Genomic DNA, 27,773 nt, shown 5'->3' on the forward strand with positions numbered 1-27,773 from the left:
CTTAGGACTTTCCTGAATCTATTCAGAAAAATTCTGGACTCTGCTACCCCCCAAAAATGCTCTCAGTGTTCGCGTTTCATGGAAAGATCAAGCTCTTAATGTAAAAATGATCTGCTTCTCTGTTCCATGGGCAAGTTTTCTGCATTGTGGGGCCTGTACAGGGATGTTGTGAGGAAATAGTTTGTGACACCCTCACTGGTGAAGTTAGGATACAATGCAAGACATCTGACTCTGAGTCACTGAAAGTTTTCGCTTAAATTACAGCTTTATGAAAAGTGGTTTTTTCCTTTAACTGTTTCTTACTTTCATCCTGTATCTTACTTTCTTGACCAGATGCAGTACAATTCAAATACAGGCTGCTCTACCTTCATCCTAAGGGGGCTTTTAAATGAAATAACAGATCATGGGAAATAATGTTCTTCCTCATCTCTGCTCTTCAGAACAGATTTAAATTGCCTCATTACAAGTCCTATTTTCTTTACTTTGAGAAATTCCTTAGAAGCTTTGTTTTCCATTTTATGCCTCTACATTGTGGAAGTTACCTTTCTGCTTTATGGCTTTTTTGTGTGTTTTTAACAAGAAAAGTTAATAGGGCTGATATTTCAGAACGCACAGACTTAGGAAATGCACTTGGGAGGCTACTCTAAATGTGGAAGGATGTCTAAAACGTAAGCCTTTCTAACACTTATTTCTTCTCATTTTTGTCATGGAGTAATCTTCAACAGCTGCCTCTTTACTGCAAATAATGCCAGATTTTGCAACTCATGTTAAAGGCTAAAGGTCTTGATCCCTCAGGCCAGTGCCTCTGAAAGTATTTATGTGTCAAATGTGTTATAACCATGGGTCCAACAGCAGAACCTGTTGTACTATTAGACACTGAAAAGGAACTCTTTCTGCCATATGAAATACATGCTGCTGCTGCTTCTCACTGGTTCATATGTTGGGTATCTCTTTATCTTATTAAAGGAAATAAAACAAGCAGTCCTTTAAGCCATTGCACTCTATATAAGGGACACTGAACTCTAGCAAACAACCAGAAAAGATAACCCGCTGATCAAGCTGGCCTTAAACTGCATATTACAGGTGTGAATCCTGGGGTATTCCTGTTAGTCCTTAAAGCCGCATGTAGACAGAAAGGCAGAATCCATGATTTTGTCTGTGATGGGCCTGTGTGGTTCTTTATGGATGCACTCAAGGTTTGTACCAGGTCTTCCTTGTTTGGTACTTGGAAGTGTCTTGTATGGTGAACACATTCGACGTTATGTAATGGGTATAAAGCTGGTTATGTGATGAGAGATGCCTGAACTTTGATCATGATACTCCCAGCTTTGAAGTGAGTGGGCAGAGGGCAGCACAGAATCATATCATATCATGGAATGGTTTGGGTTGGAAGAGACCTTAAAGACCATCCTGTCCCATCCCCCTGCCCTGGGCAGGGACACCTTCCACTAGACCAGGTTGCTCAAAGTTCCATCCAGCCTGGCCTTGAACCCTTCCAGGGAGGGGGCAGCCACAGCTGCTCTGGGCACCCTGGGCCAGCGCCTCACCCCCCACACAGGGAAGGATTTCTTCATTATATCTAATTTAAATCTACTTTAAATCTTTCTCTTCAAAACTGTTACCCCTCGTCCTATCCCTACACCCCCTGATAAAGAGTCCCTCCCCACATTTCCTGTCCCCCCTTTAAGTACTGGAAAGCTGCTATAAGGTCTCCTAAGGCTGAACAGCCCCAGCTCTCTCAGAATCTCTAAGTCCCTTGGGAATACGAGGCAGAACAGTTCCAATGGCCCCAAGAGTGAATCCCTGTTGATTTTTGAGAACCTTTTGGGGAAAAGAGAATGAGATCATATGTTTAATAGAGGTAGGATGGGTCATTTAGTAAGGCTGGATCCACTTGACTGTAAATCGGACGCACTGACATGGATTAACTAGAAACTATAAAGACCAGTTAAATAGGAGTGGCAGAATACAGATCTTACCTGTTGTATCTTTTTAGTCTAAAGCACATCACAGGCTTTACCACTGACAGGGAGTTTTTGTGCATTACAGTGTATCATCCAATCCTGATGGTGGAAAATAAGGGATTGTAAGATTATTGCATATTCAGTTTGCAATTCTTGGCTGTTCCATGAGCAGCTTGTTGTTTGAAAAATCATAAATGATCCACGATCACATTTTCCACTGCTATTTCCAACAACAGATGAAGCAATAGTAGCATATCTTTAAATCCTATAATACAGGTAATCTTGGGGTGGAGGTAATGAGAAGGTATTTTCCCAGTACAAACCTTACTGCAGTTCTTTAGCTTCTTTTATGTGTTAAATGATATCTGTACCTTGCCTAGATATGACAGTATTCAACTGTTCTGTTTGTACATGCATCATCTAGATTCTCAGTCTTCTTAACAAGGGACACAAGACTCCCAGGATTGCCAATTGTTTCATCATCATATGCAGCTACTAAGCATTTTTTTGTTTACGTATAAAAAAATGATGCCTTTTGATTTATTTCACAACTACTTGTGAGATGCATATGCTATTATTATCCACATCAATTACTTTTCATTGAAAAATCTTGTATGTAAACACAACTGAGTTTAATGTCCAGGCACTTTTAACTGAATAAGAAAGAATTAATAATTCTGATTAAGCTGACATTGCATTGGGACATCTTTCTTTCTTAATTAATTCCAATGAATTTGATAACAAGACAGGCTGCTCAGAGCAAGTAAGCTGGTAGTGCTGCTGCTGCCCTATCTTAACTCAATTGCAGGAGCATGTTGTCCTGAGAAGGTATTAGGTGTATATATTTTCATTACTGGGTCTTTGATGTCTGGTTATTAGGACTCATTTAGAAGATGTTGATTCACAGGCTTAGAATCGTAAATCTGTACTGTGATTTCTGCAGATAGGAATTGGGTGCAACTCAGTGGTAAATTAACCTAGCCAAGTAATTAATCGTATCAGATGAAATTTTAAAAGTCTCAACTTCATGTGCCTGTGCTCCTTTCATGTGGTTACCTTAGGTCTCTTGAAGGATTCCACTGACTGAAAAGCCAGATACTGCTGTTACTAAATGTGTGAAGGAGGCATTGAACGTAATGAATCAAAGAAATGAAGGGCTTTGTAAAATACACTTCAAAAGGTACTTAAAAGATACTTGAAAAGGCCATGCGGGTCAAGTTATCTAATTGTGGATATTAACTTGTGGATTGTATTCTGGCCAAATAATGCAGGCACAGCTTTGGATACCTGTGGGAGTGTGCCATGGGAACACTGTGTGTTGCTTCATGATTTGTTGTGTTGCCTGCTGTCTTTATACAATTAAAGCTTAGTAAAGACTGTTGCGTACCTTACATTGGTAAGACAAACTGCACCACAGTCTGGTTTTATTTCCTCAGAATTTTTTGTTTCCTTTTGTTGATTAATGCAAAGAAATGGTTTTGTTTTATTTTAATCTTAATGTTTTCAGGAAGCTGGAGAGCTGCTCTTAGTTTTTGCAAGTTCCTTTTGGAAGTTGTTACAGGTAGATATTTAGAAGTCCAGATCTGTAAAAAACAAAAACCTTGTTTATGCCTGCAGTGAAAACAGACTTAAACATACAAGCATAAATTATAGCAGTAATTCTGATGAACACGTACACAAAACCATTAGGAAAATTTTGGCTTTCTGATGAAGAAAATCTTTGGTATACTGCAAGCAGAAAATTGACAGTCTGTTTGTGGAACCACCACCAACTAGCTCCAGCTGATTTTCACCCTCTCTGGCTTCACTAGGTAGAGTGTTCTTTCCTAGTCCTGAGCTGTTGCAAACTGCTGATGTGTACATTTCTTTGAAATTTTGAGTTGTATATGTCATTCTGAGCTGCTCTTCAGAATCCTGAAACCAGTTCCAGTAGCTGTATGTTGTCAGTGGTAATAACTGAACGAGCAACTCCTTCACCAGTTAACATTGAGCTTTGTCAAGGTGATCCTTGAAAGTTGGCTGGTTCTGCTGGACCCCTCTTCTCTACAGGACCCGTGGGATTTTTCCAAGCAGAACCCTGAACAGGCCAAAGTCTGCTTTCCTGGCATCTGGGGTTATGATCCTGCTTAATTCCTTGTTCCTGCCTCACAGGATCATGAAATACCAGAGGTTGTCCAGTTAGTCCTGCAGCTCTTATAAATGCATCGTGCTAGATTTCCTAGCAAAATAAATGCTTCTCTTTGTAGCAAGGGTGGCAGAAGACATTGTGTGCTGACCTCTCAGTTGTTCTAGTTCACACTCCGAAATATGAGGCTTTACCAGACATTTCAGCTAATAAAATGGATGAGGCAGCAGTGTCCTCTTTTTTTTCCTGCTCTTACCTGCTGTGGTAATGTCTCATAAAGAAGGACCTTAAACTTGTGGTAAAATTTAAAAGCTATCTGTAAAAGTCATTTTGGTATTGAAATACTTTGCTGTGTAACAGAGCTTATTTTGTAACCTCCTGTATGTTCTTGTTTCCATTATAAAACATTGGGCAATGTTTCATCATAAGTGCACCTTATCTGGGAGGTGGTATGAAATGTTAATACTGTGATTTCCACAGGATAACAAGATCATCTAAATAGTAAGCAATGGGCTGTAAGGACTAGAATCCAAAACTGGTGTTAGGAGTTAGGAGTTGTAAGTTAAAATTTCAAGGGATTGTGTAATGGATTGGCAGCTAACACAGTACTTGAAATTCATTTGGCATTTACATGCACGGTAAATTCCAAATGAGCTCCTAAGAACCCTATATAAAGAAAAGAAAGTGTGCATGTGTGTGAACTACTTGTTTCTCCCTGTAACGTATATCATCTTAGTTCTAGATTATAATTTTCCTTTGTATCATTGGGAGGGTTTTTTATATAACGAGGTGATTTACATTCTTAGATAAAGTTCAGACATTTTCAATAATATCAGAATAAGTGGACCACTGTTATCTTTGCAACTGAAGCTTGTACATTATGTGTGAATTCATCTCAGTTTTACTGTCCATGTTTCAGGGCAGCTTGCTTTTATGCAATGAATAGTGGTAGATCCCATGAAAATATAGCCACAGATTTTATTAACAATGAAGTGAATGCCTGCCAGTTGCATGGCAGATCACGTTCAAACTGGCAGTTTGTGACAGATGTGTGTGTAATGGCTCTAAATCACTGTGCAGATTCACTGTATTCCATATTTTACTCAATTTCCAATAAGAGTTACACAAATAAATTAAAGTGCAGCTGTCAAGATCAGCAGCAGAGTTGAAGGCATATGTATAATATAATGTATTAAAGAGCCTTCTCCTGGCAAACTTTGAAATACATTTTGCTCGATGAAAGCAGCAGATTTGTTTCCACTGTTTGTTTTTCTTGTCTCAGATTTAATAATCAAGAACACTTGTAATCAAGCTGATTCCAATGGGTTTTGTTCCAATTTTGGGACTGGTTCTATATCTGTTCCATTAGTCCCAGTGGTTATTTTTGGGTTGTTTCTGATTATTTCATCACTTTAAGTGTCTTGGAAATTAAATCCTGTAATGCTTTGCTTAGGGTGTAGAATACCTGTCCACAAACCAACCATAGTTGCTCCGAAGGCCCAGATAGGTTTAGCTCAGTTCTTTGCTTTTATGAAATCATTGCACACTTCTTAAAATCAGGTTTATGTGTAATCTTATCACAGACCATCTACAGACATCTCTATTTAAAAACCTATTATTTTATCTCTGTGCCCCGGAGAGGCCAGCTTTGGATATTGTCAGTGTGTGCCTGTCAGTTTGACTAGCTCCCCAGCAATTTCATTTTTCTCTAGTCACTTTTTATCCAGTTGGCATTGCTTGTTTTGACTGTAAGCTGCTGGCTCTGCTTTTCCCTGGATTTGTTAGGGAGTTGAGCCAGACTCTGAGGCGGGCTTCACTCCACTGCCTTACAACAACTATGTTTGCTGAGTAGCGTCCTTTTTTGACTAACTCTCATCATTTCCTATTTCCCGCTACCCCAGGATCTAATCAAATATTCATGTTGTGGTGAAAAATATAGGCAGGCATGGAGTGGTTTCTCCTCCCTTGCCCCCCCACTTTTTTCTCCTGGTCATTGCAGAGTTTTTGACAGCCATTGCTTAATGGAATTAGGATGCTTGCAATTTGCTTGTACTCAGGTCCATAGATCTATTGCTCTTTAAACAATTCTAGAAAGCATAAAATATTTCTACCTAGCAGACAGAGTTTTTCCTCTCCCTCCAGGCTGGTTATAGCCACCTGTTCAATAGACTAAATTCATCAAGTCATTTTTAATGATGTTCGCTGGACTGTGGAGCTGTGCCAGGGTCCTACTAAGCAACAAATGGGTTCAGAGCAGACACAGTGAAGATTCTGTTAGAAAATAGTTCCCTCTGGTGCTGGTTCTTATCAGTTTGCCTGTGAAGGATACGAAATCATTTCAGATTACTGGGGAACAAAAGATCAGAAACTTGCTTTATTTGCATCACAGTGGTAACTCCATTTATTTTGGATTTATACCAGCATAAACTGGAGAAGAACTGGGCACAAAGCCAAATAATCTTTGTATTTCTTAAATAATTAAGTGAATCTACCAGGAGCTAAGCTGATGCATGTTTAACAAATGACAGTGGAATGATCAGACGCTGTTCATTAAAGCCAGGCATTACACCATAATCTGTATCAGCCTGTTGTCAATTCAGATGTTCTACTGTTTTAAGGATACCTTGGAACTCTGAGTGAAGCAAAATAATTTGGTTTAAATAGCCTTACCAATCAGTAGACTTCCTGATGTGAGTATTTTGGGTAAGATTTGGCCTATAGTATTTTTCTCTAGCTCTTCTGAAGGTTGTGATTATGTTTAACAATTCACTTCTAGAGATTTTTATTTGGGCTCCAAGGAGGGAATATAAGTTTACAAGTTTGAGCAATAAATGGTTTTCTGTGGCACTGAAGAAAGATCTCCTCAGGTATTAACTGGAGTTTATTTGGACAGTGTAGATTTCTGCTTGTAAAGACAGAAAATAAATAGAAGAAAAATGGAAGAACTGAATACTTTGCATAATCAAGTCAGGTCATTTTAGACAGTTCTGCAAGATTGTTCTAGATGCTTTGTGTTCCTGTTCTTCCTTACAGTTTCTGTGTTTTAGTGAAATGCTGCAATACCGTTTCATGTTGGTATGTGTTAGAAACAGAATGTTTTGCCAGGTATCTGACAGGATTTGCTAACAGTATGAAGGGTGAATTTTGACCCCATTCTTAATAATTATCCCCATGTAATAAAATCACTAACACGGACATTCAAGATGATATATATGAAAGCTTATACAGTGACTGATTAAAATTGATTTGCATCATCAGGAATTCCATGTATGTGAAGTAATGGGAAGATAAACCCTTATGAGTCCTAATTCCATTTTATGTATGTAGCAAATTCTCAGATAGTCAACCTTTGATATTTTGCTTCAGTGTGAAAAATGCAGTTCTGGAGTTCAAAACTTAGATTTCCAAACTCTGTGGCATTTCCTCGCTGAACTTGTTTATTTGTCAAATCACAGAATAATGGACTTGAACATAATGACTTCTCCACTGAGTTAGGAAGTACAGTCATTGTACAAAGTGATAAACATCCCTTACAAAGGAGAAAAATAATTTTGCAAGTCATGATTTGAAACTCTAATGTAAGAAGAAAACTTTTTGTACCTAATAGTATGTTGGTCATTTTGCATTTCAGTTGCTGATTCCTCGGTTTTACAGCATGACAAGTTGTTCAGGCTGCTGCTAATTATGTGCTCGCTATTATGGTAATTGACATCTTTCAATTTTGTTGTTATGACTACAAAGTACTTGGTAACAGGATGATAATGCATAAAGACTGCAGCCTGTCTTGCTGGCTGAGACTCATCACTGCTTCTTTCTGTTCTGTCTGTCCGCCTGTGCTGAGTTACGAGCTGTTTGGTGTAGAGACTGTTTGTACACTGTTTGTACAGCGCTTATCTCCACCGTGTTAGAGACATCACAGCAGTTCAAATACTGCAGGTATGTACAATGTACATGTATAAAAGTTATACATGTACAGTCCATTTCTCTCAGTCAGTAGTGATCTCAAACCCCACTCTGTGGTAGAGTAGTGCTTAATCAGATTTTACCTTACGTTTAGGTAGTCCAGTGATCTTGTTTCAGCCAGAAAGAATGGGTGAATGGCTGTTTCCTGATGATTCTTGACCTGTTTGATAGCCATACTTAGAGAATACTGGTATTAGAAACTGGCAGATTGTATATCAAAGCTTGTCTACCAGTGTGCATTGTCCTGAAATGATTGACCAGTCATTAGGATCTGAATCCCTCCTACCGTTCTTCAGATTGTTAAAAAAAAAGTTTTTCCCATGTCTTAGTAGACTTCCCATTCCCTTTTTCCCCTGTTTTTAGCCTTTGTGGCACATGCTGAATCTCAGGAATTTACTAAATGTATGCCTGTAGGGGACCAGACTGTGTAAGAAACTCTCAGCTGATTAAATCAGTAAATCCAAATTGAATCTGAACCTTCTCAGGAAAGCCCAGGTTCATTTTGCATTAGTTGGGAGAGTAATAATATACTGTGAGCAGAAAACTCTGGATGGAAAACTGTGCTTCAATGAATAAACCACTAGTAGTCTACTTAGTCATATATGCAGATAATGGTTGGACATTTGAAGATTCTGTCTTAGGAAGATTTGTAGCATAGTAAGCGCTCTGTCTGCTAGATCCTCTATAAAACCTTTTAGCCTATAATTTCTACCGTTGGCATATATATTTTTATAATAGGGCTTTTCTCTGAAGGAAGCTGATTTGAGGTCTTGGTGGATATGCATAAAAGTTGGTATCATGGGAATCAAACATAAAGTCTTCTCTAGATGAACAGGTTTCTGTTACATAACCTCAAATGCAGGAGGATCCTGTCTGTGCAGGACCCAGGCTGACTTAACGCTAGTTTTCAGATACAGGACTCATTAAGAAACACTCAAGTTCTACAGTCTGAACTCTATAGGTCATGCTGAAACTCTTCCAAAGTCTAAATAGGCTCCCAGATTTGTCTGATGGTAGGAGATCCTGTTTTTATTACCTGTCTCAGGAGCAACACAACAGCAAGCAAGGAATATGAACATAATGAAGGAATTCCTTAACTAACTGCAGACAGTGTTGGGAATATTGGGAGACTTACAAAAAAAACAGTAAAACTATAACTTCCGGGATCCTGGATCTGTGGTGGCCTTCAAATCTAGGGGAAATACCCTGTTTGCTTTTCCTTTGTTGGGTTATTAGATTTATTGGAGTGGTCTGGCATCTTGGTTAGGGAATTGCTCCCTGTGTTGGAGATTTTTTCCATTGTGCTGCATCTGGGTAAAGTAGCAGCTCTCACTTCCCATCCCCTGTAATTTCTCTGCTATTGACTGTTCACCTGGTTGGTAGCTCTAATAATAGATGAGTAGAAATGTCATTCATTGTTCACCACTGTAAATTGCTGTCTTAGGCCTTCAATCTCTTGTCTTTAATGGCTACAAAATAGGTTCTTTCATACACAGAAGAGGTTTTGAAATGTCTCTTCTGGGCTGTTTCACAGGGGAGGTTTTGATACAGGGTTAAGACTCTTGAAATAAAATGGGGTTTATCAGACTGAAGTTCGTGATGTTGACAGACATGACTTTTCAACTGTCTGCAAGTACAGTGCACCATTAAAAGTGTGCATGTATTGTATGGGTTCAATCTACATGTATCCCCATGTTCCAAACAAAGTCATGTTCAAATATATTTTTTTTTTTTGTATGAATGTGATTAAGAAGAAAAAGAAGACAAAAAATAAATTGAATGTAGCTTGAATTATCTCTAAATTAGTGAGGCTTTTAGATGCATCTGGGTAATGTCAGATATTTTTGACCTTTAACATTTCAGTAGGGTGAAGATCACGGTCCAAAGTCCTGTTCAATTTATGTTAAGGTAAAATGGAATAAGTAGAGAAAGTAATTTCTGAAAAAAATTTTCATATTGTTAGAACATACTTAGGGTTATTAGGATTGATTATCAGGTATTCTTTCAATTACAGTCAGAAGTAGAAAGCTTATTCATTCTTTCAGGAGAAAAATAGTTGGAATAAATAAGTTTTAATGTAAACATTCAGTTTTGGGAGTATGTCTCTGTGTAGCAAGCAGATTTTCTTCTTTTATGCATATTTTACACTGTCAGGAGAGACTGACATATGACTTAAATGTGGAAGAGATCCCTTTATGTTCTGGAAATTTCCATGGAACTTCAAGTTTGTCTTCCTGATGTTTATCTTGCTAGACAATATGATTCTTTTTGCCACCAGGGACAAAGATGCTTGCCATACTGGCCTTTTAATAAATTATTAGATTGCTCACATAGCTGTATAGGCAGTACAGCCTTAGTGGCTGCAGAATAGTTATTGGCAGCAACATGGCTCTTCTTCACGCTTTGTTGTGTATTTTATTGTCAGGAAAAGTTGAAGGATGATTAATCTCTATGCTGAATTCTAGGATGAAAAGTGCTACTTTAGATATAAACCTCAGGACAATTTATGTAGGTGTTATTAGTGTAGATGTTTTGGAATCTACATAAGGAATATTTAAATATCCTTGATATCCAGATATTCAAGTAGTTTCTTTGGGTTTCCTAGGGTGTACATCTGTGTTTACTCCCAGAGAAAGAAGTAAAAAGAGAAAACTTTTGAATTTGAATGAAGCAAACCCTCCTCTTCCCTTGTGCTAACCATGTTCTTCACAGTCTGCCGAAGTATGTGATTTCAGTCAGTTAAGACAGGAGTGACTTCCTGAAATCAGCGCTCAGCAAAGTTCCTTTTAAAATTAGTCAGTTGTGATTCATCCAAGTTACATAGGAATACCAAGATCTGAACTATATTCTTGCTCAGATTAATATCAAGAAAGCATACACTCAGGTGGCCATCCACTCTGAGACTTAGTTGCCTGGATAGTTTGTTTGATGCCGCTTCACATGATACGGGTACGTTGGTTGAGAAGTTCTTAGGGTGCTGCTTTAGTGGAGTGGCTCCCCAGGATCCTTGTGGGCAAGTCTGCTATGAGTTATTACAGCATCAGCTCTCTAGAGGCCATGACAGATTTGACTTGCCTCCTCATGGTCAAATGTGATTAGTGTTTTTCACAGATCTGCCATGGGAAAATAAATGCTTAAATCAGACCATTCTGCTTTATGGGATGAAAGAGCCTAAATTGGTATGTCAAGCCTGGCATATGCTTCTTTGTAGAGGGTCATAAAGTCTGTAGGCTGGAACACAGGACTACATTCAGTCTCTGGCCATAAAGCCACCCATTAATCATTATTTCCAGTTGTAAACCAGCATACTGATACTTGCTTCCCCCATACATTGTGAGGATTAACTGTGAGCAGTTCCTTGAAAAGCACTGCATGTGCACACACCAGTGTCCTCACTCTTTAAGCTGACCCAGCTCTGGGGTACATAATGTATTTGCAAGAAGAGAGATCAGTGTCAGTGGTGCAACAGCAGAATGGACATTGTTGAGTCTACAAGTCATGGCCATGGTGGTTTCTCGTGTTTAAACTCCAGCCTGGCTATTGCCTCAATTTTCCTTATTGCTCTTCATCTGTTCTGCACATCTCTAGGTGGTGGACAGGGTGGTAAAGGGCAATGGGATGTTTAATTCCCCACTTTGCCATAAATGAAATGAAGAATCCTGCCTCAGGCTTTTCCTGCAAACATAGCAGGTTGCTATGGATTAAGCTACTTAATCAATGCAGACAAACCATTCCATGCTGCTTCATAGTAGTCAATACCTCCAGTCACTTGCCATTTCAGCAGCTTAGAGACTAACGATCTTTCATTCTGCAGGCAGAGATGTGCCAGAAAGCAAAAGTTGCTAAATAGCCACTATAGACAAAGCTATAAAATCTTTTTGTCTTCATCCTTTCCCACCAGCATAAACTGGTAACATAGCAACTGATGAAGCTGCTTGAACTTGAGTTGACCTGAAATTACATGTTTCGTGGTTTATGTGTTTATTCCCGCCTTTCTACTTTTTTAGGTGCTTGTAGAGTTTACATTTCCAGTCCCTATGGGAGATTAGCAGCTTGTTCATGCAGAAAGCTGAAACAGATTTAATAAGATCTGATATATGAGCATAAATAGTCCATGGAGTTAGAAACACAAGAGAGCCAAAGCTGGCCCTGACTACCGACTGGTGGAGAGGACTTTGTTAGATAGGATATGGATGCCATTTTCTGTGTCTTTGTACAGACTTGGTGGAGCCAGAAGAAAGAGCAGCCTTCCAAGGACCAATGTTTCAAACTGTAGTGTTACAGAATTAGCTGTTAAAACAAGCAGTGTAGCGTGTAAATATGCATAAATTAATGTAGCGCTGGGTTTTCTCACACGGGGGAAAGAGAGAACTCAGACTTGGGTTCAGAAGTAACCTGCAACTTGAGTGACTGTTGGTGCATGCACAGTTGCAGCAGTTTCTAGTAGAGAAATCAGTATGTTTTCACCAGTTTCTGGAAAGCTCCAGTATTTTAATCTCCCTCATCAAAGGAGAGATGGTGCTCAGTTCTCATACTTTGTGATACTTTTGTACTTACTGTATTCAGATACGTTCTTATGTTAAACCCTAGCTTAGTTTTTTTCATAGGTCATTTCAAGTCTAATATAAAATGTTAGTCCACACATATCTGATGTGTCTGTCATCAAGGGCATGTTCCAAGAAGTAAGGGCAAATTCCAAGAAATGAGGGAAGTAGAAAAAAATCAAAAATTACTAATTATTGTGTGAAGATAATATATCAAGGTTGAGTCTGGAGAACAGGACTTGGCTCAAGCATGCTAGACATGCTTCTGGAGGAGCAAAATGGAGCAGTTAGATGCTGATTAGAGAAAGTCATGGTCTTTTTATTTTTACTGGCTTTTTTAGTCAAATGAAAACTGAACCTTTTTCTGTGTGTGATACATTCTCAACAGTCTGGGCTAAGATGCTTCAGCCTCAGAACAGTCTTAGTAAGAGAATGAAATTCTTTCTTTGACAGGCACTTTTAAGTACTGAATTATTAAATCAAAGGGCATCACTGTCACCAGTGCATGCTCTGGCTGCATATATAAAAGGAAAGTGAGTTGTGCTCATCTTTTCCAGAGAAAAGCATCATCATTTATCTTCATGTGATGGTTTCAGACTGCAGCACCTGAGTTCTGCTGCCCTGAATGAGGGCATTCAAAGAGCATTCAAAGAGCGTACAGGTGCTCGCTGTTATTTCTTGCCAGGTAGTTCTTTGCGTAGCTTGCTTTGTGGCTTCCCCCTTAATAGACTATCTGGTCTGATACCTCCCTGTATTTCACACTGAAGGCCAGGTGCTAAGAAAATAAAAATAAGGAGGTAAGATGCATCTCACTTAAATTTTAATACCAGTCAAAATAGGGAGGGATCAGGGAGCAGTTAATTTTATCTTAGATATGTACCTTAAGATGAGTCCATTTCTCTCCATTGACTATAAAGGCAACCTGACATCACTAGTACAGGCCTGAAATGTAGAAGCTACATAGTAAAAGGTAATTCAGGGTATTTGTGATCCGCTTCTAGATTCCTAACTTCTTAATGCACAAAAGTCTTTGTGTTGGGCCTCTCGTGGTTCATGAAAGATCTCTGTAAATAGAATGACATACCATAACAACCTAATTCCATAAGCAACAAGAAGCATACTGCTGCTCTTGTTCATGATGTTATTTTGTAGCTATTTTGCAGTTAAAAAACTCAGAAAATTACATGCACTTTAAAAATGAGAGTTAATTGCCCATGTTTCCCAACCCTGGGGAGCTTGTCATTCTTAGAGATTACCTAGAGAGACTGTCTGTTCACGGCATAGGGCAGCACTCCTATCCACGTGAAGAAAGGTTGCCTTCTAGAACTTTCAGTGCACAAGACTTGTGAATGTGTTTTCCTGCAGTACTGGAGATTCCTACATATCAATACTGAGCCATGGGAGAGTCTATAGTCACCTTTTTTCCTCTTTTGCAGTACAAATGATGACTCAAAAAGAAGCATTCAGTTCTAATCTATGTGAGTTCTTGTAATAAGCTTTACAATTAGAGCACAGAGTCTTCCATCTAATTCACTTAATTTACGCTGGGAAATGAGATACTGTTCAACTAATCCGATGCTATTTTCTTCTTTATTAGAAAATGAAAGCATCCTCTGAGGCTCTGGTGGGATTCAGGCTAAGCTTCTGAGGCACAAATAGTGTGAAATGCTAATGAAATAGTATGTTACTCTAATTCCCACTTGGTATCTGGTGCCCCTCTCCTTTAGCCTATAACACAATTAGAAGAGTTAGTAGGAGGCAATGGGCCTGTACCAACTCCTTCTGGTCTCAGGGCAACTTTGTAAATTGTTTTTTTTTCATAAGATGACACAAATACAGATGAACTTTCTTCAGTCAGTGTTTGTTCTAGCTGTCTTGCATGGTAACTGCAGTGCTTTCAGGAAATGGTTAAGAGATTTTCTATTGCTTTGTTCTTATTCCTTCTTCTTACTTAATTCTTACTCCTGTAAGCATTACTGTGTTCTTCTCTTTAAACCTAGGCATCCCAGTTGCCTAATTTAGAACATATGTATTTGAATCATCAAGGAGCATTTTCACTGCTTCTTAAGGGGAAAATACATAGAGAATATGTATTCATTTTCATCAGGCTGCAGCAAATTCTCCCTTCATATACAAGTGCTACACCTTCACTGTTGTAAGATATAATGGGAGTAGCCTGTAGTCTTTATTTTTTAGGTTTTGGGGGAACGGCAGAAGATAAGCAACCTGCCGAGTACTGGGTCTCTTGCTCCATTGGCTTTCTTCAGTGGTACTGGTTGCTGTCCCCTAAGATCTGCTCACCTCTTCTTTTTCATTGCTGTTATGCTGATTCTTTGACCACTTCACTTAATTCTTTCACATCTTTCTGGATCATATTTATTTTCTTCCTCACTTCTTGTACATGAAATGTATGGCAAGTCCCTTGCAGACAGAAGTATTAGCTCTTAAGTGAAAAGCAAGAAAAAAGCATGACATGTTGTGGTAAATGAGTATTCTATATCTTAGACTACTAAAGTTACTTATCACTTCCGTGTTGGGAAGAAGCATCAGATGGAGAATACTGATATTAAATTGGCTAATCCATAGAACAATATAGCAGTGTCTAAGTGCAGTGCCCCACTTACTGCTCTAATGTCCTAGTTCTTTAGCTAAATAACCAACCTGCCACAAGCTAAAAGAGTAAATTTCCATTTTTGTCTGTCAGTCTTTGATTACTAAGCACATAAGCATCCTATGGCTGAAGGTTCATGAGGATGACTGCAGTGTTGATCTCAACAGGGGCAAGAAGAGACCTGCATGTCCACAGGGCTGCATCACACAGTATGGGAATGCTCACGGCTTTGCCGTGTAAGCGTGATGTTTGCCTGCTGGGACTGCTCTGTTTTGTAATGGGATACAAAACCAACAGTAAAGGCTTTTGCACCTGTAAAATGTATAAAGCTGTGAAGCCACTGCCCCTTGTCCTATAGGCTGTAGAGATCCTGAATCTTCATCTTCACTCACTCTCCTGGATTTTGACTTTAATTAAATATTCAAAATTGTTGATTTCAGGATTGGTTTGGGGCACTTTTCTTTGAGAGCAGACAGACTATATCACTCCCTTGTGCAATTTACCCATCCAGGTGAATTAATGAATCACTTCATTAATGCCATGGGCACACTCTTCCAACACGGTTGACGTGTGCCACTGCTGTCAGCATGCTACATTACTGCAAGACAGATCTGCATGTCTCCCTTTTAGACAAAAAATTATAAGTACAGTGTCAGCACAGTGAAATAGTCTTATGCTAAATATTGTAAAATTGTAAAAATTGTGCCACTCCTTTGTGCAATAAATGGAACTGGAAGTTAGGACAATCACTGGAAAACAAAATTCAACTGCTGTATTTGATACAATAGTAGGAAGTGTGTTAATAAGCAATACCAATATAAATACTGCCATTCAGAGCTCAGACTGCTTATTACTGTTGTGTAAATCTAGAAAGGGTACTCCTGGATGCTGCTACGTTAAATGAATCTCTAATAGCCAACAATAAGGTGCACAAGACAGTTGTGCAAAGGTGTCAAATTTGGTCTCAAGGATGGAGGGGCAAAAAATCAGAACAAAGAGATTTTAACATGATTCCACTTTAAAAAAAAAAAAAAAGGCAGCTAGGTTTGCCACCTTAAATGCACATTTAAATACTTATATTCTCAATAGCTTTTTGAATTGTAACACTCTGTGCCTGTTCTGTAGAAAAGTATACGGATACGTTTTTTTGCTGTATTTTTTTCTTAAAAAAAGCTCTGGGAAGCTTGAAATTTGGTTTCCTTGCCTTCCAGTCCCATCCTTATCCATTTGGCAAGCACAGTCCACAGCTTCTCATTTAGGACGCTGTGAGAAAAGCTTACAATTCCCATTAGTAGGGGGGAGTAAGCTGTAACATGTTTGAAAACACAGATCCTGCTTGTCAGGCAAATGTCTTTTGATAGAAGCTCTCATGTCCACCTCTTCAACCCCCAAAGAATAAAACACACTGTTTCTACTGATCTTATTTTTAGAACCTCTGCTGTATGCATGTGAGAAGACGAACAGGGCTGGCTGTGTGTGTGTTGCAACTATCTTCCACGTGCTCTGGAGGCCTGGCTATGCATGGGGCATACACAGCACATGTTTTGGAAGGACTTACAGGGTCATCAAGCAGTGTAAAAGGTACAGACAGGGTGGCCTAGCCAGGTACAAACCTGCCTTCCTCCTCTATTTAACAGGTGTATCAGCCTTTTCTTGGTCCTCTGGGGTTTTGTTTTCTGATTCTTTTCAGTCCTAAATTGAGAGTTTATTTCAGAGTTTGAGAGAGTCATGTTAGGAATTTTGTGTGTTGGCATGATAGTTTAGTGACAAAATAAAGGTACAGGTTAGCATTTCAGAAACAGAATTGTTGAACTTTGTGAGGTACTAGTGTTTTGTGGCGTTAGGGGTTCTTTTTGTGTGAAGCCATTCACAGGCCATCACATGCAAATAAGAGTTCATGGTCACCTTGGCTGTACATTTTATCGGTTGGTCTTGGTATGAATAAGGAAGGAATTTAAAAAAAAAAAAAAATCAAGTTTTATTCCTATAAGAATTCATGAAGCCCATTTTTCTCCATCGGCTAACAATTGCTTACAGTTGACTTGCTTAGAAAATCACATAGAGAAATATTCTAGTGGTAGAGTATTCAGGAGCAGTTGACAGAGAGTCAAATATGAGTGTTTTCCACAGTAGTTGGAAAGTATAGTGTTCACAACACCAAGCCTGTCAGAGTTCAGGAGCATCTGGATGACACTTTTAATCATATGGTTTAGTTTTAGGTAGTCGTGCAAGGAGCAGGGAGTTGGACTCTACGATCCTTATGGGTCCCTTCCAACTTGAGCTATTCTGTGATTCTGTTTGGTCTTTTTTGGTCCTTCATGTTAGTTTTGTTTTCTCACACTCTTTGCATTACTAAACCTTCTGCCATTTTAAAGCCCTAACAGTGTTCAGCCTTCTCAGCTGTAGACCACAGCTGTATTTCCTCTTCTCATACGGGGAGAAAGGCACACCCCCAATTCCCTTCATGTCTGCACAACTGGACCTGCTTTGCACATACAATAAAATCTACTTGTGTTCAATAGCTCCCCTTTCTTGAGCTTGTATTATATAAGTCTTTTGTTTACTTGAAAGAGGAACCCAGGGACCACATCTTTCTGTGTCTTCCTGAGTCTGGGATTCAGGCTAGATATTGTTCCAGTTCCAGGTGCCCTCGTTGCTGGGGAGCCTGTGGCTTTATCCTCTGTGCCCAGAGGAGGGAGAATGGCTGAAAGGGAGCAACAGGCTAGACAAAGCTTGAAATATAAAATGCTGCCGGGATCAAATGGGACTTAAAATAGGGTTGATCACAATTACATGTGTACAAGGCCAATCTGTCACCATGTTTATTTAATCAAGGTCACATAGAGATTTTAATTAAAATAGTGAGCTCATAATATCAGGCTGGTCATCTGTAACTGACAAGTGTGTTTAGTTATAAAAGGGTAAAAAATGGTCCTTATTTATGTGCTAGTTTTGCTACATAATGGGTAACTTGTTTAGATCACTTGCAGTAATTTGGCATGTAGTGATATGAAAAAAATTGCTACTTGTCTAGTTGGTGCCTGTAGAAAAGAGCCCATTATTTTCAGTGAGGTGGGATTGAGCCTTGAATAACTACAATAATGGCTGCTTATCTTAGTTTCTTCAATTCAGAAGATGGGAGCAACAGTTTAAACTACTAATTTTCTAATAATCTGCAGCACCTTTTTTTAAAATGGAACTTAAAAAGGGGGAAATCAACAGGAAAGAGAAAGCCACCATCACTTTTTTTTTGAGGGTGGAGGGCAATTTAGATTTGGCCTAAAATAGAAAATAAAGTAATGCTTCTGTCTTCTGAATTTAAATCAGTTTGGCAATAGTATTTTTTGAGCTTGCTAGATGAGACTTTCATGCCTGTTTAGCAGGACAAACTGCTCTGTTAGTTAGCATCAGTCCCATAAATCTCTTCTAACTTGCAATCAAATCCCAAAGTGACCAGGATCATGTTGCTACTGAAGACTACAGCCCAGGAGAATGGAGTTCAGTATTTCATTTGTCTTATGTTCACCTATGATGTGACTTGTAAGATGTCATTTTCGCATTGGCAATAAAACCCACTAAGTCTATCTTTTAATTGTCTTGCACCAAGAAACAAGTAATAAACTGTTTGTAATACTGTTTGTAATTTATAATAATTTGATTTTTAATGAAAATGTATCTGCATGCATTTCGTAAAAACAAATTTATTGGAGAAATAACCTTACTAAGTCAAAACGTAATCAGCCTGACATTTCATGTCAGAAAAATACTCTGGCAGGAATTAGGGGAACAGTGCAAAATAAAAGCAGAAACCAAACATTCGACAAAAAACTTAGTTTGTGACACTAGTTTTTGTTCATGTTGGACACCTGCTACAATTACAATTCAGATTGCCTTTTTTATTTGAGGTACAATGCACAGCTCCTGCAGTCAGTCTCAAGGAGATAGAGTGGCTCGTTGTTATTAGTTAGTGAGAGGAAATGAAATTAAGTAACATTTCAATTGATTGTTTTGTATAATAATGGTTTCTGTGCGTTTGTTTCTCTACACAGAGCAGATGGTAACCTGTAAGACTTCTCCAGAGGGAAAAGTCCCATCTTCCTCCCATCATGCAGTGCTTAAACTCCTTTCTTCCACATTTCTTCCAGTTCTCTGGGTTCTTTGAGGAATCACCTTTAAGAAGGGTTTAGAATAACTCCCACAGAACTCTAAAATTAATGTCATGCTGTAACATTTATAGGTTTCTTTTTCTGAGGCAGAGATGTCCTTTTTGTCACCTTATTTTCACAAGAGAATAGAGTTTGTGTCCTCTGGGCTGAGGGCAAACCACATTAGAGTGTGACAGAGAGAAAGCTAGATGAGATTAAAGAAACTGCTCATAATCTTGCACAGTTCAGCTCAGGTTTTCAAAACCACAAGGCATACGATATTCATGCAGTTTCCAATATGCAAGTGTTATTTATACACTGACACAGTGGGGAAAAAAAAATAAAAATCAGGCAGGCAGCCAGAGCCTTGTAGAAGCTTTTTTTTTTTTTCAGCTTTCATCAAAGGGTGCTGCTGAGATGTCTTTTATTGGTTTGCTTTTCTTTTTATCACAGAGGTGATATTCAGCAGCCAAGTTCCTGCCTCCTCATGATGCTTTTCATACATCTAGGCACTCTTCAAGTGTCATGAAGACTTTGCTTGAGTACCTGTTCTCATGAAGTTAAGCAAACTTTGCAATTGAACGTGACAGAAGGTGTTGATTCACTGTTGCCTTAGAGTTTTTCTTAGTTCTGAGCTACCAAGAACCCCAGTTAGAGGCAGTTCTAGCAGCATCCTGACTACTGATAGCACTGACCATGGGAAAATCATTAGTCTTTGGATTTTCTAATATTTCATCAGGCATACAGCCAGTGCTTTGATTAAAAAATATATCCTATTTTTAACTTTTATTTTGCTTGGTAAAATCACAGAATGAGCAAGTAATTTGAGTTTTCCACTCATTGCTAATTGTGTCATGTTAAGCATTACACTTTGGTTGAACCACAATGCCATGATCAACAATGGTGATACTCTGCCATGTTGGCTCACAGGTGCTGGAGCCTTTTTATACATGGTATATGCTAAGTGCACTCAGTCTTCTTTATTTAAAACTTCCTTCTCCCCTCACCCTCCAGTATTATATGGAGTGCTGTTGGTCATATGCTTAAAGGAGGGAATAAGTATAAACCTTCTGATGTTTTAAAAGTGACTTTTAAGTTTTGTTTTAAACAGAAGTTGCTTTGTGGTTACTGCATTTTTGCAGGTGTTTCTGAATTGGCAATATTAACCCCAGTGTAAGGGGACTGAATTTCTAGCTCAAAAAATAGAAGCCAAATTCTTTTCAGTAACAGATTAAATTCTTATGAAAGATTTTGTAAATGACAGGAGGAACTATGCCTGTGTTACAAAAGATTTGGGGGCAGCCTTGCAATGCAGATACATTGTGGAAATTTAATCCATTTGACAAAGTTGTTTCAGGACTTATGATTTCTTTTTGTCTACAGAACCCCCAACTCCTATCGCCCCTCCTGAGCTGCTGGCTGTCGGAGCCACGTACCTGTGGATCAAACCCAACGCCAACTCCATCATTGGAGATGGGCCCATCATATTGAAGGAGGTGGAGTATCGGACGACCACTGGGAACTGGGCAGAAACACACATTGTAGACTCTCCTAATTACAAACTGTGGCATTTGGATCCTGATGTGGAGTATGAGATCAGAGTGCTGCTCACTCGCCCTGGAGAAGGAGGCACAGGGCCCCCTGGACCACCGCTCACGACAAGAACCAAATGTGCAGGTAGGGTTTCTGCTGCTTTATAATACAGCCCAGGTACCTTGGTTCACTCGCTAACATGGTCCTAGTAGATGTGCTTTGTCAGTGATCTGAACTGACAGTATGATTTTTGATATAGCCTGGAATATTTTACTTTTTATTCCATAGGCAAGTGTTTAAGAAACTGTTGTTCTTATGCATGTAGTGTATTTGCCAAACTTTATGCCACAGTGTGGCTGCTTTCTGTTGAAATGGGCAAGAATTTTCCAACCGATTCTCCAGTAGATAAATTGTTCTTAAGACTAGTCTGTTATAAAATTTTCACCCTATAAGTGCATAACAAAATATATGTTGTTCTCGGGTAATGGTTCAGCATAGGTTATTAAAAAACAGTTCTATCAATTTATGAGTGCAGGGTGGTGTATCAGGAAGCATTTAGTTTTTAAAATACAGTTTTGTATTCCATTAGATAGAACTGATTCTTTTCCTCATTTCTGACAAAGAAACCTGTTCAAACACTTTGCAGTGTCTTCCCTTTGTGTTTCGTATTGGAACAGATCAATTTTGATCCAGGGACAGGAAAAGTTTATCTTATTTCTAAGCCATATTTGCCTTCCCGGGAAAAACTAAAGGATCATGTTCCTCATGTTTCAGATATATTGGGTATTCATTCTGTTTTCATACATTAATTATTAGCCATTAAGGGGAATCAAGCTCTGTGCCTGGCAAGGGGATGAACAAAGCAGGTTTCTACCTATCAGGTTTTTTCCACCACACAACTGTCTTCTCAAGGCTTGCATTTTTGTAATTTTTGCAAGGTCCTTACTGTGGTGGGAACAAAGTGGAGAGACTAAGAGTCTGCTCTCCTTTTTCTACAACCTCTCTTCCCTCCCCACAAATTAATGATTTACAGCAAGTGGATTTACGTAGTGGAAAGGTTATACAAAAGCATTCTGGTTTCCATTACTCTTTCTGACCAAATAGCAAGTCTGAAGTGTGAGGAATGCATCAGGAAGAGCCAGATGCCTTCCTGGGATGGGATTAAGCAGTGTTAGCATTCCTCACCCACTGTCACATCATGAGCATCCCCAGCATCATCCTCTTCCTCTACCGGAGAGGAAGCCTGGCAAGTTGAGTATGCTGGGCGGGGTGCGGGGAGCACACATCCTTACTGCCTTGCCTTCATTATATGGGTTATAAAGCAGTGAACATTTAATGTCTCTTTTAGAAGAATTCATTAAAAAAAAAATAAATCTGAGCATGATGATCTGGCATGGAGGTGTTTGCTATATTCAGCACCTGTCCACAGGCAGAAGACAGCTGTTTGGAGGCCTTTATGCAGCTGGGTGGAAAGCGTGAAGTGACACGGATGGTGTCCTGGCCTATTTGGGAGGTTGGCACATGCTCTGCTACTCCTCTTTTGGCTGTCTCCTCCTTCAGTAGAGTGGTCAAATTCTCTAACCCTCAGCGGAAATAACTAGGCCTGGGACAGACTATGCATTTGCATGTGGAAATGTGACATGCTGAGATTTAGTCTGTAGTTTATGCATTGTGACTTTGCAGGCCCACTCTCTGCAGCAGCCAAACTTGCAAACTTTTCTGTACTACCTGTAAAGAATGCTTGCTTTAGTTTAATTCAGGGGTCGGAAAAAAAAAAAAAAAAAAAGATGTTGGCTTTGTGCTTGATGATGTCTTGTACTGGATCCCAAATTGCTGAGTTTCATCACTTAGCAGAGGTATTGACTGATGTCATGAAGGATGACGTAGATAATTTGTTCAAATTCGCTAAGCTGAGAAACTCATTATTTTCTGTACCAATTTACTAATGAAAATCTAACTGGAGAAGGCCATTCTGTTAATGTTAGTTGTCATACCAAGCTTGTTGAGATTGATGGTGATGGCATTTATGTTTTGTTTAGGGCACTGGGTAGGAGAAATTATAATGATCTTGATCTGACTGAGCATGGACTGAAAGGAAGGGAGAGACTTTACTCAATATATAAAGCTGTACAACTTCCACAAAATGCTAACTGAAATGACAGATAAGAAAATGCAACTTATTATTCCAATTTCCATGTGTTGTGGAACTCCTTCAAAATACCCTATTTCGAGGATAATTACACAAAACTTCCACAGTAAAGATTTTCAAAAATGTGCTGAACCAAGAAAACAGCACTATTTCCTTGATTTTTCTTAAAATACATAATGAATGACATCAATGAAAATTGAGGGTTTTTTTAAATACTTGAGGGATGAGTGATGCTGCCTTTTTCAAGTGAATTTTCAGGGACTTTTCTTTGTCATTACTTTTTCTTAGCAAGAGGGAAATAGCAAATTCTTACACATTTGTATACAATCAGTAGATGACTGGAGTAGTCTTACTCTTCTGGACTGTCTAGTGTTGGTACTGTGTTTATTAAGCCCTTTAATAAAATAACAAAATTGACTGCAGAAGTAATAGTAGAGAGTATCACTTATACTGGAGAAGAAGTATTTGGTTATTTAAATTGCAAGAAATCAGTGTAGCCATAAACAGAAGGTATCTGCAACCTTCCAACAGTGAGAAGCCAATGTCCCTTTTACTAAATAATCTTCTTAATGTCTTTTTGCATAGACATTGTGTACTTGTGTGATAGGAAGTCTGAATAATTGCTGTCATAGTCTTCAATTTAGACACACCTTGCAATGAGATTCTTATTTTTTATTTTCATTTCTAAATTAGAACAGGATTTGGGAAGGATCATGCTTTTCTTCCTCTTCAGATCAAGGGACAGAAGATCATTTACAAAGTTGAAGTTGTCTGCTGTGAGTTTCTTGACCGTTAGCCTTGTATCAGAGCAAAACCATGACCAGAACAGCTCAGCATGAGCTTAGAAAGTCATTATAGCATGACACAACCCTTATCAAGATCGTTCATGATTTTCAGATTTTTGATCAAAGTGAATAGAAGTTGTTTACATGGAATTTAAAAACTTTTCCATTATATGAAACCCATGAAAACTAATTATGAAAGGTCTTGCTCTAAATGAGCACAAAGAAGTTTAATAAAACTGGATAATATCTTATCTAAATTTCTATAAACAGTATGTGCCTGGGCATCTGTTATCCCACTGGTGATGCTTTTGGTTTCCTACAGGACAGCATTACAAAACTTCATTTATATTTGATCTTTAGAAATGATACTGAAAATTAAGTCCCAGTTTGCCTCTTTGAAGGAAAAGCCAACTGCCAGAAAATATGACAATCCCTGCCTTTGTAAATGAATGATTTTTCTGTTGTTTTTGTTCTGGGTTTTGTGCTGTTGTTTGGCTTGGTTGTTTTGTTTTTGGTTTTTTTTTTTTTTTTTTTCATAGACTCTGATAGGTCATGACTTGGGACAGGAGGTTAAATGACCTTGTGGCATCACACAGTAAACTGTCAGCCAGAGGGAAGAGTTGCTCAGCAAGGAATGGGGAAAAGAGAAAGGCTGCTTAAGGTTAAGACCAGACACAGGGGTGAGTGGTGGTTAAAAGAAAGGAAAATATAAAATACTATTTTTTACCCCCAGAATAATAGGTTGGGGGAGATAACGGGATCAGAATAGTATATTTGAACGCAGTTCCCTGTAGTGTTTAATTGTTCAGCACTGGTCTTCTGAATGTGGGTTTTTTGTGTTTTGTTTGTTTGTTTGTTTGATTGTTTGTTTGGTTTGTTTGTTTGTGGTTGTTTTTTTTGTTTTTTTGTTTTTTTTTTTCAGCCATACACAGAGCTCTTTAAAATCCTTGTTTCGTGGACTTAATTCAAAAGTGTGTGCTTTGGAAGTGTGATTTGGAAACCTTGGGGCTTGTTTTCTTCTCTGTGCTTATTTACTATTACCCTGCATTTTTTTCTTTCTCCAGTTGCCACAGAAAGGGAGAATAGGGGAGAAGTCCTTTTTTCCTCTGGAAAGAGAAGGGGAAGACCTTGAAAATAAGGTTGGGGGGGGTGTGTGTGTGGGGAATCTCATCTGAAAAGTGTTTGCCTTCTTGTGGGATGAACTCACATGAAAAGCAAGGCCAAAGAGTAACATTAAAATGAATATTAATAAAGGGACAGACATAAGACTTTCTTTAAAAATAATATTTAGACCTGGCTAAAATACTATCTGGAAAAGCTGTGTTGAACATTAGCTTCTTTGCCTTTTTGGATGAAGACAAAAGGTGGCTCATCAGATGAAGAGGGTTTTGTGGCCCTAAGGCTTTGAAGCAGGAAACTTTCCAGCCTGACAGGTGAACTTCTTGATAAAGAACAGGAGAAAAGTCCTGAGAAACCCCATAACACAACAGCACACCACCACTTCCTTCCCCCCATGGGTGTGGCAATGATTCATCATCAAACAAGTTTATGATAAAATAGGAGGTTTCTCCTTGTGAAAAAATTCACATGGATCACATGCAACATATCTCTTAAGATAAACAGCTAGTGACTGTGTTATTCAGCAGGAGGATGCAATTTAGCTCCTTGAGAAAGGAGCAGTTGTCAAGATCAATACTCAATTTTTGTTGTTGGCCTAGGGAAATAAAAGTTAATCTTGAACGATGTTGCTGAATACAATACCCCTTTTAAAAATACTCAGGATAAAGTAGCTGATATAAATGCAAATAATCTGTACGTTCAGAGTGTCATATGGTATTGAAAAGTAATTGGAAAACTTTTTCCTTTAGTTATTATTAGAAGGTACTTTGTTGCCATGAAATCTTGGGAAGTTTAGAAGTAGTAAGCAGCTTTTGCCATTTTCTTGTCATTTTAAGACTACAGTTTCATATTTTATAGAAATGTTTTTGTCTGTTGCTCTGTTACAAATGTTAGAAAAAGGAGGTGGTTGTGTACTGTTATGAAATGCACAAACTGAACAACCAGAAGGTTACTTTGTTGTGCACTGAGTTAGTATGAGTTGTTACAACAGGTTCAAAAATATTTCTTTCTGCTTTAATTTTAAGGTGATAGCTCCTGTTAAATAGGAAACATTCACATGTTCATGTTGAAAAATAAGATTCAGGGTTGCTATACTGCTGCCTTCTTTTTTCTTTTTCAAGCTTACAAAAAAAAAAACAACCCTGAAAAAAATCTGATATATGAGTCAAAGCACTACACAAATGGCATACCAAGTTGCTTGAAAGAGAGTTCTGTACAACTGATGTGTAGGTATTATTAGAATCACTGATTCACAGACTAATTTAACTTGGACTTACTCTAAGCCTTTTCCTGAAACATATGTTAATTTCCCTATTAATATTAGTTAAATTTTAACTCCTGGCTCCACTGTCTTTTATAGCTTTAAATGTAGACAAGGGGGAAAATAGATGGGTTTTTAGCAAGACTGCCTACATTTGAAAAACACTTCCTATAGAGCATTAGCAGTGAAGGAAGACCTTACTTGAGTTTCTTGTTTTCTCTATTGGTAAATACTGTGAGGGACTTTATTTTCTCAGCTATTAAACAAGCCTCTGCAGTGTATGTTCCGCTTGTGTTCAGTTTTGCTCTCTTGCTAAATTCCCTGAAACAAAGGCTTATGTAGCACAATGAAATGCAGTTGTTCTTCCCTTGATAGCACCTATTCCCAAGAGCCATGGAGCGCTGCAGGTGAGCTGTTGGGAATGGCAAGGTATTGTGTCTGAGTTTCAGTATGTGGATCCCACAAAGCCTGTGGGACTGGTACCCATTTTATTGACGTTGTCTGCTTAGCTTGATGATTGAAACTCTGTTTTCATTCTACCTCAACAGCCTTTGGCATGTCAGCTAGAGAGATAAGGGTAGAGTTACAGAAATATGATATTCCTTCTTTTTGATCCTTGATCCCCGGTTTGTGCTTGGAAACAGCCTGGTGGCATTGTTGAAAGATAGGGGCTTCATCTGTATTGTATCCTAACAGCTTAAGTCCCTTCACATGTAAGATGATGCTTTTCCCTGAGAAATTTATTAAATAGGTAATTAACGTGTCTTGATTTCTTCTTCTTTATTCTTTCCCCCTCCTCAATTTTTGTTGGAGTAGAAAGACAGCTTTTACCCTTTAAATAACAGCTGAAAGAGAAGGTGAAGTATTTCTTGATGACACACATTTTGTGTCTATGAGCATATCGGAGCAGTACGCTTTTCTTGTCTCTCTTTGTCAGGTCTCAAGTTCTGTTTAGCCCATAAAGTGTACCTTCAGACCACTTGGATAACACAGACAGGGCTTCAGTTGAAGCTGCAGAGCTCTGTAGGAAGCAAAGTGTATTTCTGGTTTCTCTTCACCTTGCAGAGATATGTGGTAGGTTGCATGTGTAGGGGTGTTCCAGGCAAAAGGTGTCTTTTTGAGGAAGCATTAATATCAAGTTGTTGATGTATTGGCTGTAGAAACATGGCGATACCTTTCAAAGAACAGATGATACATTAGATCTACAATTAGTTACTGGAAAAGAATTGAAAAAAGGAGCAGGTGTGTTGTCTGGGATATAACAACAGTGATGACCTATATGGAACGGGAGGAATTTGGGAGGAGAAGGGGTGGTAATTAAATGATGAAAGGGGAAGCAGTGTTTTGGTGCGTTCTGAGTGACTGACTTGAATATAGGACTCCTGAAAATCCAGATTGTTGGAGCTCAGAAGATACTTGGTTTGGCGTGAGGCCATGGTCCATCCAAAGTTCAGGCACTAAATTCAGTGTGTTGGAAAGCAGCAATGTGCAGAGGAGAGGCTGGGATTTACTGCTGGAGCACATCCGTTAGCCATAAATCTGGTATTTATTTCCAGCAGTGACCCATGCCTAAA

General features: G+C 38.7%; 1 protein-coding gene across 8 annotated transcripts in view; it reads left to right on the forward strand.

Annotated features, from left to right (window-relative positions):
- The window catches only part of PTPRT (protein tyrosine phosphatase receptor type T), a 467,676-nt gene that overhangs the window by 212,355 nt on the left and 227,548 nt on the right, over window positions 1–27,773 (forward strand). For all 8 annotated transcript variants that reach the window (XM_033003561.2, XM_042800879.1, XM_042800881.1 and 5 more), the window contains exon 7: window positions 20,736–21,029. In XM_033003561.2, the coding sequence (XP_032859452.1) occupies window positions 20,736–21,029 (294 nt within the window). The remainder of the gene's footprint in view (window positions 1–20,735; window positions 21,030–27,773) is intronic.

Source organism: Tyto alba, unplaced genomic scaffold (genome assembly GCF_018691265.1).
Source record: "Tyto alba isolate M040663 unplaced genomic scaffold, T.alba_DEE_v4.0 Super-Scaffold_33, whole genome shotgun sequence".
Taxonomy (NCBI): domain Eukaryota; kingdom Metazoa; phylum Chordata; class Aves; order Strigiformes; family Tytonidae; genus Tyto; species Tyto alba.